This window comes from Coenobita brevimanus, chromosome 91 (genome assembly GCF_032717465.1).
Source record: "Coenobita brevimanus isolate Jiangsu-jjx chromosome 91, ASM3271746v2, whole genome shotgun sequence".
NCBI classification, from domain to species: Eukaryota; Metazoa; Arthropoda; class Malacostraca; order Decapoda; family Coenobitidae; genus Coenobita; species Coenobita brevimanus.
The window spans coordinates 30,799,577-30,810,785 of NC_137044.1; the positions used below are offsets into that span (position 1 = coordinate 30,799,577).

The 11,209-nt window shown below is 45.6% G+C and overlaps 1 protein-coding gene across 1 annotated transcript; it reads left to right on the plus strand.

The window, feature by feature from the left end:
- Positions 1-488: 488 nt before the first annotated feature.
- Positions 489-2,102, plus strand: LOC145411940 (uncharacterized). The gene has a single exon (XM_080281909.1). It carries the CDS (start codon positions 489-491, stop codon positions 2,100-2,102), a length of 1,614 nt encoding a protein of 537 aa, XP_080138035.1.
- The last annotated feature ends 9,107 nt before the right edge of the window (positions 2,103-11,209 follow it).

Below are 11,209 nucleotides of genomic sequence, written 5' to 3' on the forward strand. Positions count from 1 at the left end.
GCCGTTACACCCGAGGATTTTTGCATATCACCAGAAACGTAATGCTGCACAATGTCTGGCATCATTCCTCGGGGAGCTTCGGGGTCGAGTGGGAATGGCTGTCTTTCTTGATCTCGAGAAGGCGTTCGAGCTGGCTAATCCGTTAGTCATCTTGAGCGCCCTTGTGGCTCGAGGGATCGGGGGCAGGCTGCTATTGTGGGTCCAGGATTTCTTCCTTGACAGGGCTGCCAGCGTCCACTTTCAAGGTAGTTTTTCCCCGGCATACTCCCATCCAAATGGCACGCCGCAGGGCAGTGTGCTGAGCCCTATCATTTTCAACATTCTCGTTGAAGGGTTGTTGGATGTGGAGTATGGCCGGGGGGGTCACGCTCCTTGCTTATGCGGATGACCTGGTTCTAGTCTTTTCAAGGAGAGAATGCTACACACAGGCCAATGAGGCCCTCTCGCGGCTCTATCGACGGTCAGCGGAGCTGGGGCTGAAGGTAGATATGGCGAAGACCCGGTATATGCCTTTTGCCCTCAGCCCGCCGGCCTTCCCGATGCTGTTGGGAGGACACCCTCTAGCCCGTGTGACGACCCACAAATACCTGGGGGTCTGGATGGACTCGGGGCTGAAATTCGCCTGTCATGTTAGATACCTGAGGGAGAGGGCTCGATCTCGGATGGCGGCTCTCCGCTTCCTTTCCCGGAAGAGCCTGGGGGCCTATTTTGAGGTCCTCAGAACCTTCTATATTCATGCCATCCGGTCGGTCATCGACTTCAGTGCTATCTGCATGACAGGCTTGGCCCCTCAGATAGCCACCTCGCTGGAAGTGGTTCAGAATGATGCAATGAGGACAATGCTTCATGCCCCCATGTGGACACGTCTAGTCAATCTCCGTCTGGAGTGCGGCCTCCCCTCGCTTCGGGGTAGGGTCGTGCTCTGTGCTGCTGCGGTCATCTTGCAGCTTGTGCAGCACAGACTCCAGCTCCCGGTCTCGGCCCTGTTTAAGCGGCTTCTTTTGCGGCCGCCTGATCCTTGCCCGCGCAGGGAATGGGTCCGTGGTTTGGTTGCCGCGCTGCATGAGCTGGGAGCGGCCACTGGTATTTGCGAGGAGCCTGACACGCCCTGTGTGGGCTACATTGAGCCACCGCCCTGGACGTCTCCGCCTATTCAAGTCATCGTTCCGACTGCTGGCGGAGGGCGAAATGCTGTCCCTGCTCTCCTTCGGCAGGAGGCCTTGGCGCGGATTGAGGCTCTGCGGCGCCCAGCATCCGCAGACTACTATACCGATGGCTCGGTCTCTGCCGACGGGGCTGCAGGGGCAGCCTTCGTATGCGGGGTTGTGGTGGTATCGTGGCGCGTCACACAGGGTGTGTCTGTCTTTCAGACGGAGCTTGTGGCAATATTGGGGGCACTGCGGCATGCAAGCCAGCATGCCTCCACCCACGTGGTGGTACATTCTGACTCACTTTCAGTGATTCAGGCTGTCCATTCCGGATCCCTGGGGGACAACCCCCTCCTCCTATCCTCAATTCATGTATGTGCGGCCAGAGTTGTCAGTGCCGGGGGGTCGGTGACCCTCCACTGGGTACCAGGCCATGTAGGACTCGAAGGTAATGAGCATGCGGATCAGGCGGCGCGGCTGGCGTCCTCGCTCCGGGAGGTGTCATTTGTCCTCCCGAGCGGGACGCATCAGATCCTTCAGCCGCTCAGGTCCACTGTCATGCGGTGGGCCCGGGAGGAGCATCAGGTTTGTGTGGCAGAAGGCTCTCATTCTGCTACTTGGTACGCGGCGGCTACCCGCTGTGAGCCTCTGCCACCACTGCCTGATGTTCCCAATGCTGTCCTGGTCCACATTCCTCGGTTGCGTCTGGGCTTCCTGTGCTACAGGCAGACAGCTCTAGCCCGGCCAGACCCATGCAACTTTTGTCTGGAGTTGGAGGAGGAGCCTCTCCTACATTATGTCCTGCGGTGTCCGGTGACGCATGCCTTCCGATCCTGCTTGGCCCGCACTTTTGTTTGGTCCGGGGAGGACCTGCGGGACGCCCCCGCTCTGATTGCGGGGGTCCCTCTCCCCACTTTGATACGGGTGGTAACCCGATACCCGCCTCCTCGTTAGTCTGTCTATGCCATTTTGGCATGACCCCTAACGGGCTCCAGTTTGCCCGTGCCTCGGCCTCTGGGCCGGGGCGAATATCCCACCACCACCACCACCACCATAACTAGTACCCTATAAAATTGATTTTTCTGTAATAAATGGCTAATATTTTGGATAACATCAGAATATTCATTTCTATTAAGAATATTTATCTCTATTTTTTTTTTTACATATCTCGTTGTGTATACATAGACTACGTACCGTATGTGTTACAAGCTGGCCAACAATACTAGTAACACGTATTCTTTACCTACTAATTTTGCTCGTTACACCAGGACCCACAAACATATATATGTGGGTCCTGCGTTACACCTTATCATTCTACCCGCACAACGCACACTACTCACAACAAATATTAGTAAAGCCTTTGATGCCGTCCCCCAACGTAAACTATCACCTAAATACAGAACACAAACATGGAGAACACCAAGCGCTGGCTTGCCTTTTACTTGCCTGGTAGACAAAGCACATGTTACATTCTCGGCCAACCCATCACCAACACGAAATTTCCCCATCAGAGCTGCACAGCACTCAGATCTCCCACCCACACTCTTCAACCTATACATATATAATATTAACCCACCCCAACCACCCACATATATTGTCTCATATGCAGATGACATCACCAAAACAAGCACAAACCACACTGCAGACACAGCCTGAACACTGCAACAGGACTACCTCAACACACTGCAGACACAGCCTGTACACTGCAACAGGACTACCTCAATATGCTGCAGACACAGCCTGTACACTGCAACAGGACTACCTCAACACACTGCAGACACAGCCTGTACACTGCAACAGGACTACCTCAACACAATGCAGACACAGCCTATACACTGCAACAGGACTACCTCAACACACTGCAGACACAGCCTGTACACTGCAACAGGACTACCTCAATATACTGCAGACACAACCTGTACACTGCAACAGGACTACCTCAACACACTGCAGACACAGCCTGTACACTGCAACAGGACTACCTCAACACACTGCAGACACAGCCTGTACACTGCAACAGGACTACCTCAACACAATGCAGACACAGCCAATACACTGCAACAGGACTACCTCAACACACTGCAGACACAGCCTGTACACTGCAACAGGACTACCTCAATATACTGCAGACACAACCTGTACACTGCAACAGGACTACCTCAACACACTGCGGACACAGCCTGTACACTGCAACAGGACTACCTCAACACACTGCAGACACAGCCTATACACTGCAACAGGACTACCTCAACACACTGCAGACACAGCCTGTACACAGCAACAGGACTACCTCAACACACTGCTGACACAGCCTGTACACTGCAACAGGACTACCTCAACACACTGCAGACACAGCCTGTACACTGCAACTGGACTACCTCTACACATTGCAGACACAGCCTGTACACTGCAACAGGACTACCTCAACACATTGCAGACTCGGGTTAAGGACAAGAGAATCAAAATCACCCCAGCTAAATCCACCAGCAAACTCGCCACTAGCTGGAAGCATGAACACAAGTACTCCCCCCAACATCACAATTTTTAACAGTGTACGTGTGCCACACACCGTACACTAACATTCTTAAAGAGACAGAATATCGGACTCACCTTCAAGGACCATGTACTAGACAAGAGGCGGTGCATCACCAGACTCAATGCACTCAGGCCAACTACGGGGCCAGACTTTGGGCCGCAAAAGTAAGCATTCTCTATACTGTAAAAAACAATATATATATCATTGATGATCTATAGTCCTCCCTCCACCCCCAGCATAGGCTCCCATCCTATCTAACACTCACAACACCTTTCCAAATCGTACAGAACAACGCCCTACTCATCACTACTGACTGCACCAAATCCACTGCCTTAGGTCACTTGCCGTCTGATATTAAAGCCTTCCAGGTGAGAAATTACCTGCATATGAGGGACACACAATTCTATGCATTAGCCTGTTCCAGTACACAACACCTCTGCTGTTATATGACACACACAACACACCTAGGCACATAAAGTAATCACCATACAAACATTATCAAACCTTCTATAACAATATCCCACCTCCAGATATTCTAACACCGACAGTGAAAAAATCCCTACATACTCTATCTATCTATCTATCTATTGCCAGACGCCTCAATCCCGTTTGGGGTGGCCACAAACAAATCGACTCCAAGTCGCCAAGTCCCCCTCCATTTCACTGCCCTGCTCCCAACTCACATCCCCCTCTCTCATATACCTCTCCACCCTATCCCTCCATCTCATCCTCGGCCTCCCCCTCCCTCTTCCCCCCTCCACCTCACTCACATACACTCTCTTCGTCAGTCTCTCACCCTCCATCCTCTCCACATGGCCAAACCACCTCAGTGTGTTCCTCATAACGCTTCTTATCACATCCACATCCACACCACAATGCTCCTTTATATCCTCATTCGTCAGTCTGTCTCTCCATGTGACTCCACAGGCTCCTCTTAAATAACTCATTTCCACTGCTCTCACTCTTAACTTGTGTCCTTCCAACAACGTCCAAGCTTCACTTCCATACGTTAGAGTTGGTATCACAATACTGTCATGTAGTAACTTTTTCACTTCCACGTTCACTTCCCTGTTTCTTATCACTGCTTTCAAAGAACCAGCAACCTTTCTTCCCTGCTGTACCCTTTCAAGCACTTCACCCTCCAAACTAACGTCCTTACTCATCACACTACCCAAGTACTTAAACGTACTTACATTTTCCAATTCCTTACCATCCAACCTCGCTGTACATTCACTGACTTCACCTCTCTCAAAGACCATCACTTTACTTTTCCCTACATTCACCTTTAGATTCTGTTTCTTACACACTCTCCCAGACTCATCCACCAAGCCTTGCAGCTCCCCTTCGTCTTCACTCAACAACACAGTATCATCTGCAAACAATAGTACAGGGAGTTTCCAAACACTATCCCCTCTCACCAGGGCCACTCCAACATCCACTACCCTACCTTGTGCCTCTTTTATTACCCCATCCATGTACAAATTGAACAACCATGGAGACATGACACATCTCTGTTTCAACCCAAGTTTCAAAGAGAAAAATTCACTTAGTTCACCATCCACACGCAGTGCAGCCTTCGCACCATCATACATACTCTTCACAGCATTCAATAACTTCCCATCTACTCCATATATTTTTAACACTTTCTACAATCCTTGTCTATCCACCCTGTCATATGCTTTCTCCAAATCCATGAAATCCGCATACAACTTCTTTCCCTTATCTAGAAACTCTTCCACTAAAGATCTAAGAATGAATATCTGATCTACACAACCTCTTCCCTTCCTAAAGCCCCCCTGTTCTTCTCCAACTAATTTCTCTGTTCTTTCTCTAACTCTGTCAATAAGTATCCTACCATATACTTTTCCTATTATACTAAGAAGACAAATGCCCCTATGATTACCACACACTTCTTTTTCCCCTTTTCCTTTGTACAAGGGAATAATTATACCTGACTTCCAATCCTCCGGGACTCTACCTTCCTCCCAGGTCAATCTGCACATTTTCCACATCCATTCTACTACTATCTCTCCCCCATGCTTCAGCATTTCACCACACACTCCATCAATTCCTGGGGCTTTCCCCGATTTAACTTTCTTCATTGCTTCCACAACTTCTATCCTCCTGATTTCTTCCTGTCTTCTCACCTCCCTCCTTCTCCCACCCATTCCCCAGCCACTTATACGAGTACTCGCATTATTTCCATCCTCTGTGTTCAAGAATTCCTTAAAGTGTTCTCTCCATCTGCTCACTTTTTCTCCCTTCTCCACTAGTAATCTACCATTTTTATCTTTCACTCCCCTGCTAACTTCACTTCCACCCTGTCTTACTCTTTTCACCTCTTTCCAGAAAATTTTCTTACAGTCCCTCCACTTTACACTCAAATTCCTTCCAAATTCCTCATCCACTCTCTTCTTACTCACTCTTACTAATCTTTTCACCTCTTTCTTTCTACATATAACTCTCTCTTCCGCCTCTCAACTTCTTCCATGCCCCTATATCTCATCCATTCATTGTATGCTTTCTTCTTTTGTGCCACAGCCTGTTTCACCTCTTCAGTCCACCACGCTGTTCCTTGCACCCCCCTCCGTCTTCTCTTCCTTCCACACACCACATCACATGCTGCACATATTTCCTCTGTAAATATCCTACACACACCATCCACGTCTCCCATCTGCTCCAATTCATATTTGCCCAATCGTTCCTCCTCTTCTCTCTTATACTCTACCTTTCTCTCATCCTCTTGTAACCTTTCCACTCTCCTTGCAACTACTCCTTCCTCTCGTCTTTCCCTTCTTCTATTCCTCCATCTTGAATTCTAATTCTGGCCACCACCAAGTAGTGGTCAGAAAGTCCACTCCCCCAGCCTCTATAAACTCTTGCATCCATTACACATCTTCGCATCCTTTCATCTACACACACATAATCAATCATTGCCTTCCTTTCATTCAGTTCACCACGCACCCTTCTCATCACTCGCCATGTATACTTGTGGATCATTTAATGCCTGAAGAGGGTATTGGCTATCACCAACCTCCTGCCAGCAAAAATGTCCACTAACGCGCTCCCATTCTCATCTATCTCAGCAGGCACACCCCACTCACCAACTATTCCATCCCCTTCACATTCCCAACTTTACCATTCATATCACATACATCATAATAATATACCACCTCCATCACAACACCATACTACCAGCCCCCTCCACCCCCAGTGTCTCTAGTTCTTCCTGTAAAAACAAACCCAAGTTACCACAAAGAATCGATCGTAAGTATGGTCGAGAATTTCACCCCTGGCTCGGAATCGTATCCCGGTTGGACCGTGATTAATTTATTAAGTTTGGTTCGGCCTTTCCAATGGTGAAAATGGCTGACTCAGTGGCAGAATAAGACAAGGCCACGGCTCTTCATCTTTTCCTTTGCACTTCTTCATGACTAGCACCGAATTCGAACAATAATCTCTTCTTCCTGGTCAATAGTGAAGATGGAGAGATGGCAGTTTTGGGCCAAGTTAGAGTAAATAGCGGTTATATGGCTCCACTCTCAAAGGCACTGCTAGGGCTCTACATGTATTCCATAGCACTTTTTCGTGACTAGCGTTGAATTCGATCGGTAAACTCTTTATCTAGCTATCTGTCTATCTATCTATCTATCTATATCTATCTATCTATCTATCTATCTATATCTATCTATCTATCTATCTATCTATATATATATATATATATATATATATATACACAGATCGTCTAACTCCTGTAAGGGGTAGCCACAAGCAAATCACCTCCACGTCTCCCTGTCCTCTGCCATATCGCTGCCCTTCCTGGCAACTCACGCCCCCCTTTTTCTATACTTCTTCACTCCATCCCTGCACCTCCTCTATGGTCTTTCCCTACCTCTGCCCTTTCTCTACTTCGCTCATATACACTCTCCTTGTCAATCTCTTCCGCTCCTTCCTCTCCACATGGCCAGACCAACACAGTGTATTTCTCCTAACGCTTTCTCTCACATCTTCATCCACACCACAACACTCCTTCACTTTCTCATTTGTCTTTGTTATCTTACCTGGTAGCCTTCCTGGACCCTGAGCCTGCCCAAAGGAAGGGCCCACGGAAACCAGACACTACTGATGCGCCAACCCACGGAAACTAAGAATATGTAAGAAAGAGCAAAGCAAAGATGTGGGCTGGAAAGTTCACCATATGCAGCTAAGAAGTAACTATTTGCAGAATAGTGAAGTGGGGGGGGGGGGGCAGGGGAAGATAGCAATAGGGAGAGAGAGAAATAATATCATCACAATAGTTAATGAAACTGGAACATGGAGTCGCCGAGATGGGAAGTGAGAGCTAATTTAAAATAAGTTAGGTCCTAAATAGAAACAACAGAGTCGGGCAGGGAATTCCAGAGAGATACGCATCTGATACTGAAGAATCTCTTACTCACGTCAAGTTGGCATCGGGAGTCGGCAATCTTGAACTGGTGTCCCCGAGTAGTATGATAAAGAGGACGGGCAAACAGATCATCTGGGGTCAAAGAGGAGTTTCCATGAAATATTTGCCAGTATTTGATGATATCATGTCGAAGCAGTCTTCCTTGAATGGAGACTAAGTTCAAAGTTCTTAATCTGCTCGTATAGTCAAGGTTTTCAAGCCCCTGTATACACTTTCTCCAACATCGCTGGATTGATTCCAGCAGCCGAAGGTCGCTTATGTACCCCAGATTCCACAACGGCGAGGAGTACTCCAGCAATGGACGGATGTGGCAGATATATAGGAGGATAATGAAAGATGCATCGCGATTTACTGTGGACTTCAGGATACTGTTCGACAGAGCTCCAGCTTTATGAACCAAGTATGAAATATCTTGTTGAAATTTAAGTGAGGAATCAATGAATACTCCCAGGTCAGATATCGTTTCTCTGAGGAATAGGTAGATCATTCAGGTAGTATAAGCCAGAGTCTGTCTCTCCATGCACATACCTGCACATGCTCCTCTCAAATAACTCATTTCCACTGCTCTTACTGTTGTGTCCTTCCAACAAGGTCCAAGCTTCGCTTCCAGGTTAGGTTAGTGTGTTACGTAGATTAATCTATTAGGTTAAGCTACGTTCGTTCACTTAGTATCAGGTTAGATTAGTGTGTTATGTAGATTAATCTATTAGGTTAAGTTACGTTCGTTCTCTTAGTATCAGGTTAGGTTAGTGTGTTACGTAGATTAATCTATTAGGTTAAGTTCCGTTCGTTCTCTTAATATCAGGTTAGGTTAGTATGTTAGTCTGTTCGGTTCTGTTAGGTTAGGTTAGGTTAGGTTTGTTTTCTTAGTATGAGGTAAGTTTAGTTTGGTGGTCATTTAGGTTAGTCTGTAAGGTTAAGTAACCTTTACAGCAATAAATATTGTGATTAATTTGGTTTGTTTTCTTAGTATTAGCATGGATGAACTTACGTAGCCACTCCCCCCCCCCCTCTCTCTCTCTCATATTCTGTACATTGTATTCATTCCTACCTGACCTTCAGTGACATCGTTGGCCACAGTTTACGGATTTTTGGTCAAATTCTTACTGGCCTTACAGATTTCATAACGCATCTTCCTCAGTGATTTATCCTGCGCTCTACACGCCAACAACCTTTTATCCTGTATATATCTGATGCAGACTGTCGATGTTAAAACGGTAAGTACTGTAGTATGTTAAAGAGTGCTAAGTTTAATTACGCTAAATAAATTGCTAATGAAGAGGTAACACGACCATGCCACTATGAATAAAGAAAAAAGTCCATCGTTAATTTAGTTGACCCTTAAAATATGTGGTTTTCTGTTATAAATACGTAATCCCATTTTCTTTTACAAAAATTCATATAATCTTGTGACGAACTTTATATATAATTTCGTCCATCTCTAGACGATTATATTCACCTTAAATGAGCCTTTTTAAACTGGAGGGGTTAGATATAGCCTTCATTAACCACTTTACTACTATACCTAATATTTTGGTTCTATTGCAGGCTTCCTTGCACGTCTTTCTTAGCGATTTATTTGGCAGAATACATTTAAGTCTCTTGTATGTTATTTAAAGACCTTTAGTGCTGATATAGTTGCATCAATAACAAAAGGATAATGAGGTGCAGTGTGAAAGATAAATCGCCAGGCAAGAGATACTGCAACATTTTCAGAATCACTTCTAATCCAGTCCTTAAACTCGTCATCACAGCTCAGCGGTACAGCATTTGTTTATGTAATAACAAAACGTAGCACAATATATATTGTATAACTGCCATGTACTCCGATCTTTTATAATGTATTAAATATTAATTCGTCAGGAAAATCCTCAATTAACAAAAACATTTAAGCCATGTGTAAATATTTGCATACATTTCCAGAAACCAATCGACATGCGGTTTATTCGTGAAAAATACTTGCTTTCCTCTGACACTTAGGCAGAATCTTTATAAATATGACTTATCATTTTATTATTTTTTGGATTATATCAATAATTTTGTTTCTTGAAATGGCCTTCTCTCTCTCTCTCTCTCTCTCTCTCTCTCGTTGTGTGGTACGTTGTGTATTACAAGCTGGCCAACAATACTAGTAACACGTTTTCTTTAGCTACTAAGTTTGTTTGCACGTTACACCTTATCATTCGAACCGCGCAGCGCACACTACTCACAACAATAGTAAAGCCTTTAATGCCGTCCCCCAACGCAAACTATAGTAGGACTCGCGTACGTTTGCGGCTGTGGTGTGGCCCGCACCTGTGTACAGTGTTGCCACGTTTTCTATACCGTTATCTCTCTCTCTCTCTCTCTCTCTCTCCTGGCGGGAAATGTGAGCCACCCTGAGTACTTTTGATTCTTTTATAAGTTATTTATAATTGTGCTTTCATTTGTTAATTTGGTTTTGTTATATTTAGTGATGCCGACAATGCATTCAATGCATGCCCCTCTCCTGCCTCTCTTTCTCTCTCTCTCTCTCTCACCGACTGGGTGTGGAAGTGTTGCCGCTCGCGAGTGAATAATGCTTTTTTTTTTTTTTTTTACTTCGGTATTGGCATATGTCTACTATTTTCTCCTACATATTAGCTTATGATTATAAATGTGATTATTCCTCGCCTTTAAAATTATGGTAAAAGCCGGTAAGTGTGAGCATTTTTCCCTAGCAACACCTGTACAAGCTATGGTTGGGTCTACAGAGGGGTACGTACTTTATCTTAGGCCAGACTGGGTGTGTAAGTGTTGCCACTCACAAGAATTACATGAATTATTTCTTTTACTTTGGATATTGGCATATTTCTTCTTTTTTCAGGCTCATTATCTTATATCCATAACTGTGATATTATTACCCACCCTAAAACTACGCTAAAAACCATTAAAAGTGACTACAATTGCTTTTAGCAACACTGTACAATATGTATGCCATGTTTCTGTGTTACTGTATAAATATTTTATGCATAATAAGATTACTGTTGATTCATCCATCAAAATACACAAGTGTAAGTTTTATTCATCTGAATTTATCGAATTTGTGATGCCTTGTAC

What these genes read in the sequence shown, in the direction of transcription:
- LOC145411940 (XM_080281909.1), top strand. Translation starts at nt 489, where the DNA reads ATGGCGAAGACCCGGTATATGCCTTTTGCCCTCAGCCCGCCGGCCTTC.